The following is a 19,085-nucleotide window of genomic DNA, read 5'->3' as shown; positions in this document are numbered from 1 at the left end:
CCCCTCCGGCTTCTCCCAGACGAGGCGGCAGGATGGTTTCCTTCCCTCCGGGGCCGTTCTCCCTCGCTTTCTCCCGGGAGCCAGGCAGAGCCGGCAGCCCAGGGGGGAGCGGAGTTTGGGGGCGAGGGCTGACGGAGCTGATGTCAGAGCAGGGCGGCGGGAGCGATTGGGCTGCGGGAGACTTTGCAGCAGCAAATCCGCCCCCCCTCCTCGCCTCCCGCCCCCCCTCCCCCCGCACCCCTCCCACCCCCGCACCGTTGGCTTCAAAGCGGCCGGTGCCCAGCAACTCGCAGAGGTGCAAAAAGTGGGCGCGGGGCCGGCAGAACCGCCGCCGCCCCCGGGCATCGCCCCGGCCGGGCCCTGTACGTCGGGGCGGAGGCGCGACCCCTCGCCGCCGTTCCGGGCAGCGGCGAGCAGCCCGCCCTACCCGCCGCGCTATAAAAGCCGCCTCCGGCAAGAGGAGAAACTCCGCGGGAGGAAAGCGGCTCGGCGCGGCTCGGCGCGGCGGCGTGGGGCTGAACTACGAGCATGACATCCGTCCTGGGCGGCAGCAGGGCGGCGGGAGGGCCGAGCGGGCAGCTGAAATGCAAGTCCAAGCGAAGGAGGAGGAGGCGGTCGAAGAGGAAAGGTAAGATAATTTTTTTCCTTTTTTTTTCTTCCTGTTTTTTTTTTTTGTTTGTTTGGTTGGTTTTGTTTTGTTTTGTTTTGTTTTTCTCCTCTCTCTCCGCCTGTCTCCCGCACACACGCCCCGGCGGGCGCACCGCCTGCCCCTGTTTTTATTGTCTGTGCGCGGCGCTGCCCCGACGGCCGGAGAGGGGCGGGCGGTGCCTTCTCCGCCGCGCCGAGCCGCCGGGTCCGGCTGGGGGGATGGAGGCCGCTCTACCCCCACCGGGGACGGGCACCTCCTCCTTCTCCCGGTGGAACCCCGCTGGGAGTGCCGGCGGGCGGGGACCGGGGGGGGTGCCCCGTCCCAGGTAGCGAGGGGCGGCGGAGCTGTCCCGGGGGCTGCCCCGGCCCTGGCGCTGTCCCAGCCGGGCCACACACCGCCGCCCGCCCCGCCGTGCCCGCTGCCCACGGGCGGGACGTGCCCCTGGCAGGGCAGAGCGCGTCCCGGAGCCCCTCGGGGCAGCGCGCAACTCCCGGCCGGCGGCTCGCGCTCCCCAAACTACCTCCTTGTAAATTTTTTCATTTTTTAGATAAGGCCTGCCGAGTTTTGCTCTTTGGGTGCTGTTCCCCGTCCCTGAGCAAACCTCTGTTAGGAAGGCGCTGATTGCCGTAAGCAGGAGAAGTGAAGCTACAGGATGTCGTTGCCAACAGGGAATGTGCCCTAGATAAAAGCGCTTCGCAAGGCTGTCCTGTTTTCTCCTGCAGAGGGGATGACACACTCCTGCCTGATTTTTGATGTTTTGCCTAAAAAAGGCAAAGTTAACAGCCTGTGAGCACTTTAAAGTAAAATGAACGGATAGGAGTGAGGTGCCCGGCTGCAGCGCATTTGATTGCAGAGATGCTAACTCCAAGTGTTTATCTAAGCAGTAAATACCGTCTACCCTGGGACTGTCATCCTTGTGTGTGTGGGACTAACACAAGTTTTAGTCAGCTAGCTCGTCAGCTGAAGCTGATGCTTTGGATACCCCATCTCTTCTTCTGATTCTAGAAATCCTAATTTGGAGGCGTCTTTTAATTATTGATTGTTTTAAAGCCAGTGAGCATGGTATCTGATAACTTTTTAGAATGGTATCAAAGCAGGTTTTGTATAATAACTACTAAAAACTGGTCAAATGCTAAATGCTAGGCTGTATCATTTGATTGTCACTGTTTAAACTTTCATGTCTGAACTCTCTGTGTTCAGAGTCATAGTAACAAATAGTGACCTGCGCACAGATATGTCAGTACTTCCAGCAGATCTGTAACCTTGACTTGTAACTCCAGATCTGTAGCACACTTCAACACCCGCTGACAAAGGCTGGGTTTTATGCTCCATTACAGAATCAATTTGAAAATACTAAACAAAGGGAGAGCTACCATACTCAGTCTCTTTAAATCTGCTTGTAGTTCAGTTGTGCTCTGGAGACTTCTTTATGCTGTATTTGTTCTAGCAAAACTACTTTTCTAGGGAATTACAAACTTAGCCTAGCCTTAGCTACCCGGTGCTTGGCCAAGAGAAAAGAGTAATCCATTAATTTATGCAATGGAGAAAAGGGGCTTTGTTATAAAGGTAAATCATAAGTGTTAATTTTGTTTCTGAGCAGCAGACGAAAGTGAAGGTCTTTCAGTAAGACTTTTCTGATGCTTCCTCTGTTGCTCTGTGTTTTGCCAAAATAAGGTGGAAGCTGAATGTCCTAAAAACCACAAAAACTTGCTAAGCAATAACTGGGTAGATGGCAGCTATTTGTAGAATACACAGCTGGGGGCTGATGGCATTCTAGAAAAAGCTTGACTGACCAATATCAGTGAGAATGTGCACTTGAAGAGTTCAGGATTTTTATTCCTCCAAACGAGCTATTGTAACCACTTCCAAATAATGTAGTTGGTTAGTGTACTAATGACAGAGAGCAATGATTGTGCTCATATGATTTTGATTTACTTCTGTTATAATCGGAGTCTATATTCATAAAAATATATATTCCTGTAAATTTCTGCTGGAAAAAAAAATGCCTGTAACTTAAGGCACGCCCAGTGTAAAAACCTGTTGGATTTTATTGTTATGCTAGTTTATTTATGTATCAAATATTTCTATGGGGTTTTTAATGGTATCTAATACAAAGGTGTTGCTTAGCAGACTGGCTATCCTGAAGACTAGTCAAGGAAATGTATATTAGGCTCATAAACGACTGCATCTTTATGAGAATTAATATGAGCTCCACTGTTTTGCAGGTTTGATCTGTTTAATAGGTTGTGAAACATCTTTTTAGAGAGTCACACTGAAGACACTTGCCTTTAACTACTCTTCAGCACATATTTTGTTCTTTATAGCAAGAATACTTTTAATAGATGCTTTAAAGTGCACAACTAGGCACATATGTTTACACATACACACACACACATGCCTATGGACACGTAGACAAAGAAATTCACTCTAGTCTTACAATTAAATTGAGTAGTAATCAGAGTAAGGAAATGAAATTATCTGTCACATTCTGACTCCTCAAGGAGATGCACTCGACAAATTATTTTTACAACTTAATATATTTTATTACATGTTATGTATGAACTGTGCTTAAAACCAGGTTGAAATGTCGCCTGATAGAATATCTAGGAATGTGTAGCAGTAGAAGCAAATACTATTCTCTATGTAATAGTGTAGTTTTTACCCCTTCCGATTTACCTTCCATGTTTTCAGTCATATTTTTGTCCTGGTTAGTGTGAATTATAAGTTAGTGTGTTTGGGTACAGCACTTTGCTCCATTTCTTTTACACCTGGATACTCTCTTCTAGGAACTTCCTGGAGGCAGGAACCAAGTTCAAGCAAGGAAAGCAAACAACATTCTCTGAATAGCTAAATTTCCTTGTCTATTTAGGCTCAAAATCAGTAAAAACATGTGCTGCAAGAGACAGAGAGAATTTCCATATATGCAAATAGAGCACGGAAAAGTGTAGGACAGAGTGTGATTCCAGTGTATAATGACATCGTCCAATAATCAATTTGCATGCATCTTATTTTTATGCTTATGAAATCCAGCAGCCCTTTTAGTATAAATATCCTACCTTGAAGACTTAACATTAAATGTCCATGCAATGAATATCACATTGCAAGCACATATTTGCATAGTGATTTCATTCAGTTTTACACTACATGCAGAAAGTGTCTTAAAAAGCGAACATGTGGATATCTGTAGCCATTTTTTTTTAATTACTATTGGTAGAAATATTTTCATCGTTATTTAGAAAATAAGTACAATAATTCCAAGTGGGAAGTAAATATGTGAATTTCTCAAAGACCTAATGAAAAATGAATACAGAGTCTTGCCAGATTATCTGCATAATAATTCAGTGTAAAAGCAGTAATAGGTATTTTGTATTTCTCTCTGTTTGCTTGTTTGGTCTTCTTATCTATGTGTATAAAATGACTAGAGTTCAGAAAACTCTGCCTACTGATTTAGAGAAATCTGTTCTAAATTTTTAGGAAGTTGCTGGATTTGTGCGTTCTTGTTGTTTTTCCTCCAGGGCTCTGGAATATGGCAGAGCACTGGCAGAATTCAGCACAGCGGCCTCAGCATGGTTTCTGTAAATTTCATAGCCTGTGGTATAGATTTTGAAAAAGAAGGCTTATTTTCTGAGATAAATGGTTAAAAGTAGACCAAACAAAAGCAGAGTTGCTATTTACTGATAATACTAAAAAGGCCACACTTCAGCAGCCTACGGCAACCTCTTAGAAATCAACATACAGAAAGCAAGTATGAAATGGATGACTGGAGATATGCCTGTTCTGAGTTATTTTCCAGTAGAAGACAACAAATTATCCACCTTATTTGTAATTCCATTTTATAGAGCTAGCGATTAAAGTTAATTACTGGAAACAGGAGGGAATCAGGTATCCCTGATGTGCTAGAAAGCCATGGCCGAGGCTGTTGCTGATACAACGGAACATGAAATAAAAGTTGACAGAATAAACTAAATATGGGCGGCAAGCAGGTGAGAGAGGCAAAATGATTGTGAAATGAAATTCCATGAAAAATTAATGAAATAGAAAGATCGTGCTGAGGATGGAGGGAGGAAACCAGCTTGGTTCTTCATCATCCTGCAATGCCAAAGTAATAAATGAGCATGTTTCATCTTGGCGAGGTTCAGGGACACAACTCCTTCCCCACAACAGGATTGCATCGTGCTTCAAGATGTGTTCCGCTTATCTCGTCCCCTGACAGCTCGAGAGGAAGGGATTGGATTTGGTGATAAAATTAAATTGATTAAACCTTTATCCATCATCTAATTTGGTACCTTTCCTTTTTCTTTTCTTTTCTTTTAGTATTACCTCCAATTTCTAGTGATCCGTGTAATGACAGCAATTTGAGATAGCATCGAGGACATTAGCTATGATGACTGAACTTAAATTTAGAATAAAAATATGGGATTCATGAGTCCATATCTAAATAGCAGACGATTAGGTTACAGCAGAGTTGTATCTTCCTAGCAACAGCATGTAAGCGTGAGGACAATAAAATGGCGCATTTTACTTTGAGAGAGAACAAAATATTTCAACTTTATCTCAAAGCATTAATTATCTAAGTAGAAAAAGCACTAATATAAATATTGACCATATCTTACATGAGCACTGACATGTATAGCCATTTTTACCTTTTTGAACACAGAAATTAAGTCAGATGTCTTGCTTTCTTCAGTGGGGATGCAGAGACATATAAAGTGAGTGGCAATGTCATATTGTTGGAAATTGCTTAAAATCTTGTAGCTTCTCCTTGGTGATTTGGGTAGGGAAATTCTCCCATAAGGTGAGAGCTTTGCTTACAAATTCCAGTTTAAGCGATATTAATGGTGTTTATAAAATACTTAATGGCAGCCCTTTCTGAAGTGATACCCTACAAATGGAAAACACGGCACTAAAAATTAAAGGTCAGATGAAATTGCCTTGTGAAATATCAAAGCTACTAAAGATTTGTGCAAACTGTTTTCTTAGGTTCCTTCAATACCTTTAGGTTAGCAGGTTGCATTTAAAAAGTGAGCATTAGAATATCTGTGATCTCTGTTAATTATATGACTTCTGAATTACTGCTGTTCAATATTGTATAGGTTTTGTGAGTAGTAATGAACCTGAATGGATCCCTGTTTACAGCTAACTATCTCTACAACCTTTCCAGCAGTTCACCATTTTTTCCATGTAAACTGTTCGTTATCCAGACAAAAAAAAAGCTGATATGCATCAGTAGATAGATCATTCTCAAGGCATCTGTGATGAACTTGATGTTTTCTGCGTAGAACAGCTCGTTTTGCCTGCAGATTATATAAGTTCCAATAGTAAAACGAAGTGCTTAGCTTCCTGCTCTAGCTGACCTTTATTCCCAGCTATATGAATTTGAAACGAAGCAGCCAACCCAGAGGACTTTTTAACAGCCTATTGTGATATACAATATATTTAAAGGACTGCTTTGTTAACTGGCAGAAGCAGCTTGTCAGCCCATACTAATAGGCAGCCCTCCCTGAGTCGTAAAATAACCAAATCTAATGCTTTAATAGAAAGCATTAAATGGATGGTGTTATCATTGTTGTTCAGTCAGTCTAGAATTTCTTACTACTTACGATGGTTTTGAAATATGAAGACATATTTTTGGGGCCCTGAGTTAACAATACCTGCTCCGGACTAAGGACTGGACATCGCCGTGGATGGTTTAATGAAAATCTCTCCCAAGTAAAGCGTGATAACAAGGGAGGCATAGAGCAGAGCAGAGTGCGTGAAGAGCAGGATGGCTAAGATTGAAGATATTATGGTGTCATTAATGAATGAAAGGTGTATTTTCACTGAGTATATTCTGTTTCATTCTGGCTATTCTAGCTCCCAAATGTGTACTTAGAAATAGTGAAGATTCAGAGACATATGGCAAAAGGGATTGGAGATGTGTAAAATTTCAGTAGCAGGAAATTGGTAAGATTTACATTGTTTACTTTGGAGATAAACTTAAGAAAGACTCTAGTAAAATTAATTTAAAGAAGAAAATATTGTAAAGAAGGTAAACAGACTACTCTGATTTATTCCTGATTTTTTTATTTACAAATACAGAGGCCCTTACGGAAACAGAATTTCAGCACGTTTAATAGGAGTGGAAGGACTTTTTCTGTTGAGGCAGTACGTAGCTGGCCTGGGGAATTCATTCATTCAAGGTATGGAAAAATAAAACTTGCATATGTGTAGGGAGTTGAAGTGTTTGATCAGCTCAGCTGAGACTAACGCTAAAAAGTTTACTGCTCACTTCAGTGAATGTAGGCTTTGGCTTGAGGTAGGATATATTAAGAAGGATTTGGTTTTTTTTAATATGAGATATGAATCCTCTTTTTCAGGAAAATATCTGGCTCCTGACTTACTTGGATTACAAGGAAAGGTGATTTGCAGATGTTTTATTTGCTGCTGTTCACTGTGAGGCTTTTGCACCGTCCGCTGTTTTCTCAGCTGAAGCTGTAGCGCGGCCGTTCAGGAGGTGCCTTTCTGCTCAGCTTCACGGTGGTGGCGATGCGCATCCCTCCGCCCGCGTGCCTCCCAAACCCAGGAACGCGGCTGCGAGGAAGGCAGACGCATTTCTTTGGAATATTCCTGACGGCTTTTTAAGTCACCTTCCTCTCTGTTCCCACTCAGCTCCCTGCATGATATATGTAAAAATAGACGAAAATTCAGACTGTTTCCCAGTCTCTTACTTGGATGCTGTAGTGAGGTTAGGAGGATACAAGAAAAAATAATACACCTTCCCCTTTCTTAATCCTTTGGAAAAAGAAACAAAAAGGTGGGACAATGGGGTGAAAACAAAGTTTACAAACACATGATGATTAGTTAGGCAGAAAAAAAACCCCACAGTTACTGGTGTGACTGCTAGTGCGTTGTCATCAAATGAATATTGTATAGTAGGGGATTACCCCTGCAAACCATACTCTGTCTTTGTGAAGGTGTTCCTACTGGTTTAGGGCTTGGTCCCAGCACTGCACCAACTATGGCATCTGATTTTGGAGCTGTGCCATTTCTGAATGCTGTTTCTGAAGCCTGCAGTACATGCTGGTGGTGTTTTATTTGTGGTTCAGGACTGAGGAATGAGCACTAAGTAGATCTCAGCAAAGTACTTAATGATAAAGTGTGATTTTTTTTTTCCCCCCATTTTTACATCATCTTTGTTCCTTGTAAGAGAAATGGTGTTCAAAATTATTAGCAGAGTCACCTTTCTCAAATTGCTAATGAAACATCAGCATGAAGAGTCAAAGCTGCTGGAAAGCGTGGGAAGAAAGAGGTAGAATTTGACAGATATTTTATCTCCATCTCCTCAGAAAAAGATGTACACACAACTAATTTTATGCAGTTGCCCACTTCTTACCAGTTCTCAGAGACTGCGAAATGGCTATTTATTGCTTAAATAGTGGGGTTTGCCAAATGCAAAACGATGGCTGTCAAGTCAACTCTAATAATGCATTACCTTTGTATAAGGCCTGATGCTGCTGCCCCTACTCAAAGTAAAATTGGAATGGAAACTTCTCCGTGTGAGTCGGGATGGCAGAACTGTGCTGCTATATACATGTGTGTCTGTGCCTAAATACATATGTACGTACATACATTTTTGTATGTAATACACACTTTTGCTTCAGCTGTCTAGCCGTATTAAATGAATGACTATAATAAACTCCAAATTACATTACACAAAGGATGTTAAAGGCTGTAGAATCCAAAAAATATATCTATGTTAGGGGTTAATTTTTGTATTACATTGAAGGATTTTGTTTAGATGTAAAAATAAAATACATTTGTATCATTTGTGTATTTATACGCATCCACCCATCCATGCTGTATGAATTTGTAATTTAAAAATACATATCTAAGTATTCTCATAGTGTTTGTGTATGATCTTCCTCTATGTAATTCTGATAGTCTTACTGACAAATCACAAAGGCACAAGTGCACAAGGATTATAAGGGTTTTTTTTAGAGTGAGAAATAAATAAATGAAAGAAACTTCTTATTAGCCAGATTATTCAGAGTATTTCTATATTATCTTTTTGTAGATATGTTTTCTGAGTAGCTAAGTAATTCAGAGTGGTGAAGACAGATGCTTATGCAAGAGCCTGTAATATTCATGTCAGGAAACCCCAAACCTTTACCAAAAAGGTGGATTTGGTCTTAACTTCCTTTGTGTGCTGATCTTTCTCCAGCTGGATCTTACGGAAGAGCTGACATAACTGGGAGCGGAAGCCAACCCTGAGCTCGTGCTCTGTTTTACATCCATGCCAGCAGCCCTGCCACAAACTGTCAGGCAAAATGCCTCTGGATTCTTGAGCAATATTTAACTGAAATTAACTTTCATTAGCTGATTTCGAGGTTGTAATTTCCCCCCTTCATGCCAATCATGAATTGCTATTTACATGTCTGCATGAGTGGTGATTTTGGGAGGCGAGGGGCAGAGCCGCAGTGGTCTGCGTTACCTCCATTGTTGAGCAGCGCAGGCAGTAATTAAATTGGAGCTCTGCTCTTGCTGCTCGTGGATTTAGGAGTTTAAAAGAAACAGTACCAAAAGGGAACGTGCTGTAATATCACTGACAGCAGGCCTCCTCCAGCTGCAACTGCTGCAACGATTATTGATTGATCTGCGTTTATCATTTATTTATGTTAAAGCATCTGATGTGTGTCTGTAAAATCTGTTGTTTCTAAAATCAAGATACTCGACTCATTTTCAACTCATGTTTGTAATGACCGGTTTTTATGGCTGTATGAGAGAGGTTTGCTTTACCTGGTGCTGTGCCCGCAAGGAGCACTTTTTGTGCCTTCAGCTGAAATCCATGAGCACAAGTCATTTGATGATTTTTTTTTTTTAAAAAGAAAAAAGTTTCATTGTGCAAATCCTTTAGATTTCATATGCAGGAAGAAGAGGGAATATACAGTATTCAAGCATAAATGTAAAGCATTTTGATTCTGCCAGAACAAGTCAAACGCAAGTCTTTCTAGGTTAACTTGTACCCTGCCAATAATACTTTTAAAATGAGACTTTAGCTCTGCATTCATTTTGTTAAAAAAAAATTAAGAGACTTGGAGTCTTTGCGTGTTCTAGCACAAGGTGTAAACTGTAAGGTTAAAACAGGCAGTGAGATACAGCAGCAGTTACCAGAAGATGGTTATTAGGTGTCAAAATAAAAGTGAGGATTTAAAAAAATGTACACTAGTTTTGTTTAGTCAGAAATGAAATAGTCCTTTGCAGTTTAGAAATGTGGTTTGTAATAGAAGTAGTTTAACAGAACACTGCCTTATAGATTGGTTAGCCCAGGCACATTTTTGAGCAGGTGATATGTTCTGCTTACATGGGGTAAGAAACCATAGACAAAGGAGTTTTGGCAGATTTTCCCAAAGGCTACCAGTGAATTCCTTATTAAATTTATACTTTTATGATGTAAGGCACGTTGGGCTATTTTTTCCCTGCCAGTGACTGAGATCATCCTTCTCTTCAGATAATTCCAACTCATCCTCGCCAGCAAGGACTCCTGTTTCCCAGAGTTAATAATAATGCATCAGTGTAATTGTAGTAGGTACATGCACATAGTATTTATGAAAAGTTGTTATTAACTCTCACAGACAGAGAGGCCACGTTCCTCCAGTTTACAGAGAGGGAAACTGAGTCAGAGCAGTTAATAAATCTCTTGCAGAATTAATTAGGAAGAGTCTGTCGTTCCAGTTTCAAGTGTCAAATGAACCAGTTTCTAGTTCATATCTTTTCTGTGGGTGCATGATGTCTGTAGTCGCATCACATCCCTTGGGTTTATCATACAAAATACCGGGGGGAAGTGGCAGGTCCCTGGGAGCACTGCTGGTTGCAAGGCGGACGGCGTGCCACGCTGCACGCCAGCAACTGGAGCTCGCAGGCAGGAGCAGGTATAATCAATTCCTGCCCGCAAGGCAGCCTGCTACATTTGTTTGCAAAGCAGTTCTGCCTATCTGCTTGCTGGTGTTTGAAAGAAGGTTTTTTATTTATTTATTTATCTATTTTGTGTGTAAACAAATGCATGGGGATCAGATTCTTCCTTGGTGTTAAATCACATTTGCTCTTCAGTTCCTGGAGGGCTTTTGATTTCTCCCAGAATGGCTTGTTATACATGGTGAGGGCAAGGTTTCTGTGTATCCGAGTTTACATTTAAAAGGCAAGTCTTTCTTCAATATTAGCAACACATTGCTGACAAATCTATAGAATAACTCTGGTTTTGATCACATGCATTACTTCCTTCAGATGCTCTGAGAATTTGCGTATGGAATTGATTGAAACTGTTACAGATTTTTTTTTTTAATGAGATTGCTCGTTAATTTCAGTAAGATTAAATATTATCTAAATTCAGTAACTTTTATTTCTGTTAAAAATCTTGGTAACAGTGCCTACATTTGTGTCTTGCATGTAGTTCATCAATTTTGTATATGCATGTGCTTCTAGGAAGACCAGGAGACTCTTCCATTTTAGCTAAAACCACTGTAAACTGACTGTACTATTTAACTATAAGATAATTCTTTGACTAAAGTGTGGCAGACAATTCTAAGATAAAAAAAAGAACCAAGCCCTGGGTTCTGAGTCTAGGAAGGTAATTCTAAAAGTTAAAAACAATTTATAAAAAAAATCTATTCCCTATATATTATTACTTCAGATTTGCCTCAAAAAACTCCAAGTCCTCATCTAGAGTCTCCAAAATTATATGAAAGTAGAGGTTACAAAGTACACACTGTTCTGGGTCTTGTAGAGTGCTGTTTTAACAGGAGTATGAATTAAACACTACAGAAACTGTCTCAATCTATTGTATTAATGATTAAAAAGATAACTGCAAGGGCTCCAAAAAGCCACTCTTAAAACAAAACATAGTGTATGTAACCCTGAAGATCCATGTGTTTATCACATATTTGCACTTTTTGGATGTGTTTCTTTCTTTACCAAAACACCCATCTCTTTCCTCTCCTTCTTGTTGTTGTCTTAATCCCCTCGTTTATCCTCATCTATTGAAGCATCTGTTATTCATACAAATTATAAAAATGAACGTATATCTGAGATTGGAGGCTGGATCGCACCAATATATTGTGAAAGGTCTTTGGGGTAACGTATGGCCTTGGTTCAGCAAAATCACTTGTTCAGTCATTCCATTGCTTCTCAGAAGAGCAGTAAATAATAAGTGACAAGATCTGCATACAAATATGCAGGTGCTTAATTTTTTTACTGGAATCAGAAACTGGATGAGAAGTCACAATTCTTTATCTAAGAATTTTCTACATATAAAAAAGTTCGTCATGCACTTACTTGCCAACACTTATTTCTTAGGGCTTATTCTGTTTTAGCACATCTAAACTGATCTTCCTACCACTTCCTGAGCTGAAGAAATGTTTCTCTGACACGCGCGTGTAAAGTTGGTTTCTGTGCTGTTTAGAGAGAAATGGGAGACAGCAAAAAGTAAAGGTAAGGGGCTGAGACTATTATTTTGATGGCCATTAGAGCAAAAGCAACGTGCACATCGTGTGCAGGCAGTTGGATGCAAAGAGTGGTTTGTTAATCGTGTTAATCTTGGTTTGAAATAATTTTCCTTTTGTTGGTTTGCCCCCTGCTATATTGTTGCAAATGCTGGCGTCGGGGCAGATGCCTGTCTGCAGGTGCAGTCATGCAGACCTCACACAGACACTGAATTTCCATCTGCTGCGCTCCAGCAGGTATCAGAGCATTTGCGCATTGTAGAAGAGATGAGGACGACTCACTGAAAGCCACATGGCAAAAAGAGACCTTTCGGTGATCATCAGCGCAACCTGCACACAGAGGTGAAGCACAGGTGGGCAGGCACGCTAAAGGCACAACGAGATGCGATGCTCTCAGCACATCTGTGGCCAAAAGCGTGGCTTAAGCGTGACAACCATACAGCTCCCCAGCCGAATGTAGGAAACTGGTTTCCATCAGCCCTTTCTAGTAGACAGCTTGTCTCTGCCGAATGTTGACAACATATTACATAAATTTCCCTGCAACAGCTTGTTTCAGAAACTTTCCCTAGTAATGTAGATTAAGTTAGAATTTTGTTTTGACTGCTTTAATGCATATTCATTAGATAAAAGCCCAGACAATTACTGTGATAGTTTCACTAGCAGGTGGAGTATGTTTTAGGATTTGATGGGCATGGGATTTGCTGGAATAATCTCAGAGAGAAATTTGGGGGATTATTTTTGATGGGGGTTTGTATGAAAAGTGAGAATGTAAGCAGATTTGAAGGTGATTTCATTATGTTTTTACATTAGTTTGCTTTTACCATTTTAAATCTAGAATAAGTTCATATTTTGAACAAAGGAAGGTTTCTTAGGGCAAGCAATGAACCACACAAATAAGTGCTACCTAAGTAATAGAGTTTGAAATTGTGTAAATAGTAAGCAGTGGTATTTCTAAAGGGATATCACTTTACTGCCTTCATTTTCCAAAACAGTAAAAAGAACTAGAGAAAAAAATTGTCTTCACTATTACAGTGTTTACTTTCATCCTTTATGTACATTAAGGTTATAGATTAATTTATTTTGAATAGGTAATATGACAGAAAATATGCACGTATCAACATTGTTGAGAATTTGCAAATGAAAGCACAGTTTCTTTTTTTTGTTTCCACTAGCAAAGGGAGAGAGATTGAGGGCAGAATAGAGATTAAGATAATAGGAGCCCGATCCTGCACTGTTACATGGGGATCTTTATTTTAAGGAGCACCAGGCCCTACCGCTTACGGGACCTTCATCCCATAGGTCATCCTCACATGGGTGGTCGCATTGTCTTCAGTGCAAATTGACCTTGGTGGTAATTTTTGTAAGGGTTAGGGTCATGCTAACTGGCACTGTCAGTGGTGAATCACTGCCAAATTAGAGTCTCAAAAAGAAAACAAGGAAGTTAAAATTGCACACTTAGGAGAGCACTTTATTTCATCCCTACAGCACAGCATCAGAATTTAACATTAAGGGAGGTTTAAAAATACACTTGGATTCACAGAAGTTATCAGTCTAGACTCCCCATCTGTTGAATGCCTTGTAAGTAAGTAGCAGTAGCAGTTCAGTATCTGACTTAAACAGAAATCATCATGTAAAAATGCTAATAATTTCTCTGCGCTGTTTCGTTACTAATGAAATTTCAAAGCTATGAATGCATACGTTTATATTCAATTTCTATTTATATACTTAAACACAGACACTCTAGTACTATGCATATTAATGTGCAAATATATGCTCCAACAACGCGTATATTAACGTGCATGCATATTTATATAAAGGGCTGAACTCAATGGAAGTTTTGTCCTAGGCTTCATAAGGAGCTTGGATCAAACTGTGATTTTTTTAACAAACATTAGGCCAAATTTCCAGGAATTTATTTGGTTCATAACATTGTCTTTTTATTGTTGCAGTTGGTTTTAACTTGTGCTTAAGCACAAGTTTTTATGAGCTGCATCATTTTCACCAGCTTGTGTAGAGATGTTTCTCTGTTGACAGAGCTGCTTCCATACTCCCTCCGCCATCCTCCTTTGTCTTTCTTGTTTACAGTGTGTTTTAATCATGTTTTGTAATCCCCTGTACCGTTACAACTGATTAATTAGCAAACCTTCAGTTTCAGGCTCTGAATTTTTCTCTTAGTCTCAGACCGTTTATAATCTCAGCTGAAAAGACAAGATCGAACATCTGCCTTGTAATTCATCTCTTTGCATCTTGTACCCAACATGATTATTGTTTGTTCTTCATCGTAACAGGGGTTTTTAAGGGTGAAATGTTACGCTCTGCATTATCTGGACTCTTAGCCTGAAAATAAATCTGTGCAGATGGGCTGCAGGGTAACAGTGAAAGTCAAGGAGTCCATAGCTCGCATTCTTTTGTAGTATTTGGGACCTCAGATGACTATTTTTTTCAAAAATCAACTTAAACTGTGGCTGGGAAAAGATAATGATAGATGAATTGTTTCTTTTGCAGAGCTTTCATCAGTTTATATTTTCAAAATTTTATTTGCGAAGATGCGGGATAGAAACATACGTGTATTTGTATAATTATGAAAAGTAAATAAATCCAACATTTTAATGCAGTCATAGGATGCCAAAATCTATGGTTTTCAGAAAATTGCATTACAGGACCTGCAGCTGTACCAGCTACTCATGGCAGTGAAAGGACCGTCCTCCTTCAGAGGTTCAGGTCTGAGCTTTCCTCAACTCCTTGTCAAGATTTCCATGTGAAGCTTGTTTGCTCAGCGCTTGTGCTGGAAGCAGTTTTTTTCTGCTGCAGTTGCTGTACACATTTTGTGGTATAACTGGGATTGAGATTTTGAGGGATTGCAGGAGGGATCAAGTATCTGTTTGCCGTTAGCTGTTTCCAGCTGGAAACCCTGGGATGGCAAACTTTCTCTCCTCCCTCCCTGATGCACAGCGTGATGGGATAGTGGGAGAGAAATTTTGCCAAGATGTCGTATGTTTGTCAGGACAGGTAGAGTGACAAATGAAATATTTCTTTGCTCGTCCCACCTACGGACAGTCACCATCTCAAGCACCAGCTAGCAGCACAGGGAGAATTTATTTCTCTAAAAGGAACTGGCTGTCTCCAAGTGTCACATAATTTATGCATAAATTGTTTCTCCTTGCTACTGGAACTGATACCCACATGGGCTTGTCCATCCAAAGGATCCTGTTCCCTTCAGCCTGAACTGGGCCAAAGCAGGGTATTCAGGCTCTCCTGTACATAGTTTCTTACATTGGTTAGAGGCCTGATGGTGCCAGCCAGCTGCTGGGGTCTCTTGCAGCTATGCATTTCTGTTGTTCATGCAGACTGGGCCTTTCAAAATCAGTGAGAGCTCCAAACATTTCTCAATAGAGTTATTACAGGTTTTGGACTGATACTGTAAAACAGTATAGTCATAAACATTTTCATTACATAAATATGGGCAGAAAGAAAACAACTAATGTCTAGGGGTTTTTTAACTGATTTTTTTATTTCTTTCACAACTCTGTGTGATTATCCACAATCTTTGTAGGTACTAGATTAAAAAATAATTTCAGACATGAATAAGAAATAACATGTGCAGAAAACTTCATTTCAGCTAGAATTAGCAATGTGAAGCACTTTCTGAGGCTGTGATTGCAGTCTGCTGTTTTCCCAGAGTGCACAGAACAAGTGTGGCTGTGACCAACGGAGCCCGTGAAGCATTTTGAAATAGTCTCTAGCACTCATTTCTTTCTCCAGGAAGAACTAATCTTAAATATTCCAGCAGGCCTTTCAGGAGATACGGCATCTTGCTTTCCTGACTGCCTCTTTTTTCTGTTTGTTTTTTAAGAGATCTTCTCTCTCACAGATGTTTATTCATTTACAGCCTCATATTACCCAGATGCATCACTGTCTTCTCAGCTTCTATTCAGTTGGCCAGTCACTGTAGCTGCTGTCTTTGGACAGCAATATATCAGCAAGGAGCAGCTGACTCTGATGCAACTTGGTTAGGCTGAATTTTGGGAAAACAGTATGTTTCTTTAGAAGATGTGATGTCACAAGAGTTGGTGAGGCTTAGGGGAGATGCAAGACCCCCACGGGCTACAACAATCTGTCCAACGGAGGGAGAGCTGACGCGAGACTTGTGCACGAGACACTTACTTATGTTACCTTCTGCACATGCTTTCCATTGAGCATGGCCAGAAAGTTATTTTTTATGAAGGAGCCCATGAACTCTGTGTGTGTCTGTCCAAGCGCAGGTCAGGGCCTTCAGTTTGGTGTGTGCTAGTGAACTGCTGACATGCTGGGGGTCACAGGATGGTCCAAATAGCAGCCAGGCCTGCTGAATGTGCTCACATGAAGCTGTGAGAGATGTATTACCAGTTAGGGAGACGCACAGCCATGTTTCTTCTATGTCTTATGATGATATGGCAGGAGCGCAGTGGCCTGTTGGTCCCTCCAGCCCCATCAGCAGGGAAGATGTGTCTTACATGATGTTTACCTGGGGTTTGGGGGGAGGTTCACATGCTTGCAAAATGGATTTTCACTAAAGGAAGCCCTGTTCTGAAATTGGCAGTGCTGAAACTTAAAATTATCTTCTCCTTTATTACTAGGACATAATTCACGTCTCATGTGAATGTAGTCCTCCCACTCCTACGTTGGGAGTGCTGAACTGAGCGTGTTACATTTTCCAAAAATAGGTGCTACCCAAGATTTTGAATATTTACATTCTTTGTCTTTTAAAAGAATGCACCCACTGGTTTTAGGCCTGTATATGGTTTAAAAATAGTGAAAAATCCAAGTGCGAACTGCTATCTTTTGTTTTCTTGTCACTCAATCCTCATTTTTATTTTGCTTGCGTGGAGGGGATCTTTGCTTAGTTACTTTGCACCTAGATGCAGCAAACTGCAAAAATACATAGAATATAAGCCCAATTCCTATAAAAGTATTTTGAATGTCTCCTATTTTCTGCACTCTCCTCTTGAGCTGCAGTACCACAGCTGTGGTCACCCATAAGTACCTGCAGCTCATTCTGCCCTGCTGTCTTCACTGATCAGCGTGAGGCCAAATCCAGCGGCATACCTACATTACGTGGCCGTTGGAGGACCTGCAGCTGGTGTTCACGGAGATAAACTCTGCTAAAAATTCCCCCATGGGAGCCCTAACATGCAGCAGGGGCAGCATCTGGCCTTCGGAGGAGGCTCCAACTGATGCTATCAGGCGGCAGGCGAGGATTTTGAAGAGGAGACCATACTCCACCGCTGCAGCCGGGACAGAGGAGGTGACCAAGAACATTGGCGAGCCGTAGGCACTGTGGCTACCATGGCGGGGGCTGCGATGCCACAGCTGCGTGATGCCCCACCCAGCACCCCTGAGGACATGGGCCTGGAGATAGCTGGGTCAACGTCGCTGTTATAGCCGGTTCGTAGGATTCCTATGCACAAAGTTCACCCAGCATATGATATTTAAAAGCACAAGGGTATTTATTGCTCTATTATAGCCTTGCATAAGCAGTTACAGTTCCTAGCATAAGCAGTTACCAGTGTATTGTTTTCCCTTTGTGAGAGTCTTGCCAACACAACTAAGCTGGAGACACCGCCGAGCAGGAGGGTGATTATCAGCGGGGTCAGAGCAGAGAAGGGAGGGAGGCGCAGCACCTTCAGGGCGTCCCCTGTTGTTCATAGAGTGTGCTCTGGGTCCTTTCTCTCTCCCTCTGCTGTGAGCTGCCTCTGTTTATACCCTCAGCAGATTCAGTGGAAGAGTACTGACCAGGTGTTGATGCATGCGTGGCCAGTGCATGCAGCAAGGCCTGCCAAGTACGTGCCGTGCTGGCTAACAGCGGTTCCCGGGTAGCAGCAACATCCTGCTCATCCTCCTAGTTCCCCTCTCTGAGATAACAACCCTCCTAGCTCCCCTCTCCAAGGTCACGTTCCCACAGCTGTGTGAAGCTTGTAATTTCCCACAGTGGCCCTACATGGACCATCACTGAAATCCCTCACACAGCTGGCTGTGAAACAAGAAGTGGGACTGCACTCATTAAAAAAACCTGCTGGTACACAATTTAGTGAGCTGTGCAGCTAGGTGATGAACTCCAACGAGGACAGGAGTTTGTTCACTCTGGAAACAGAGTCATCCTTCCCATTAGTGCTGGCTCTGTGGGTGGAGGTGGCCTGTCTGTTCGTGGAGGCCCTGCCCTCCCTGGCTGCAGGCAGACAATTCTGACTGTGTTCTTTATCTGCTTTATGATGTCACCCATTGGATATTTATGGTGTTCATGCTATACTGACAAATGGAGAGGGTGCCACTGCAGCCCATGTTCCCAGGAGCTGCTCTTAGGGATGCAGGCTGTCCATTCCATGGGATACTTGCGTGCCTAAGGATGGCAGGAACGGGCCTTCACGATCACATCAGAGTAACCATGGTCTCCTGATGGAGCATGCTCTGCTCTTGGACCTTGTCTGTGGCTATTGTCCCTTTACTGGGAGGCCCCCATTCCAGGAAGCAGAGAGACAAGATTTTATCAACAAGTAGTGTGGCAGGAGGGCTTTCTCTGTGCCTCTGCGTTTTGAGAGCCAAGCAGGCTCTGGGTACTGCCACTCCACAAACAAACTATAAATAAAAAAAGAAGTGAAATATGTATGTTTTGCCACAGAACAGGGATGGAATTATATATCAAATAAAATATAAAAACAATATTTTATATTAAAAAAATACAGTCTCTTATTCTGTCAGGATACTCCACAGACTAACAAACCCAATAACCACTGTCTTGAAAAGAAAAAAAAAAACACAGTGTCTAGAACTTGGGAAAGATATGTTTCATACCTTTACATAAATAAGGCAAAAATAAATGAGACATTTAGAAATTGCAAATCAAATCTGTTCTTTGTTTTAATCTATTATTATGGAAGCTTGCAATCGTTAGGATTAGAAAATGATCGCTGAGAAATGTTACTAGT

The 19,085-nt window shown here is 41.6% G+C and overlaps 1 protein-coding gene across 2 annotated transcripts in view; it reads left to right on the top strand.

The window, feature by feature from the left end:
* The first annotated feature begins 498 nt into the window (after window positions 1-498).
* ADARB2 (adenosine deaminase RNA specific B2 (inactive)) overlaps window positions 499-19,085 on the top strand; it is a 320,892-nt gene continuing 302,305 nt past the window's right edge. The window contains exons 1-2 of one of the 2 annotated variants that reach the window (XM_086741922.1): window positions 499-628; window positions 10,039-10,045. In XM_086741922.1, coding sequence (XP_086598048.1) covers window positions 529-628; window positions 10,039-10,045 — 107 coding nt within the window. In that variant the 5' untranslated portion in view covers window positions 499-528. The remainder of the gene's footprint in view (window positions 629-10,038; window positions 10,046-19,085) is intronic. The other variant, XM_086741923.1, reaches the window with a different exon arrangement.

The sequence above is a fragment of the Chlamydotis macqueenii genome, chromosome 2 (assembly GCF_036417535.1).
Source record: "Chlamydotis macqueenii isolate bChlMac1 chromosome 2, bChlMac1.mat, whole genome shotgun sequence".
NCBI lineage: Eukaryota > Metazoa > Chordata > Aves > Otidiformes > Otididae > Chlamydotis > Chlamydotis macqueenii.
The sequence above is the reverse complement of the archived record's forward strand: the minus strand, read 5'-3'. Positions and strand labels throughout refer to the sequence as shown.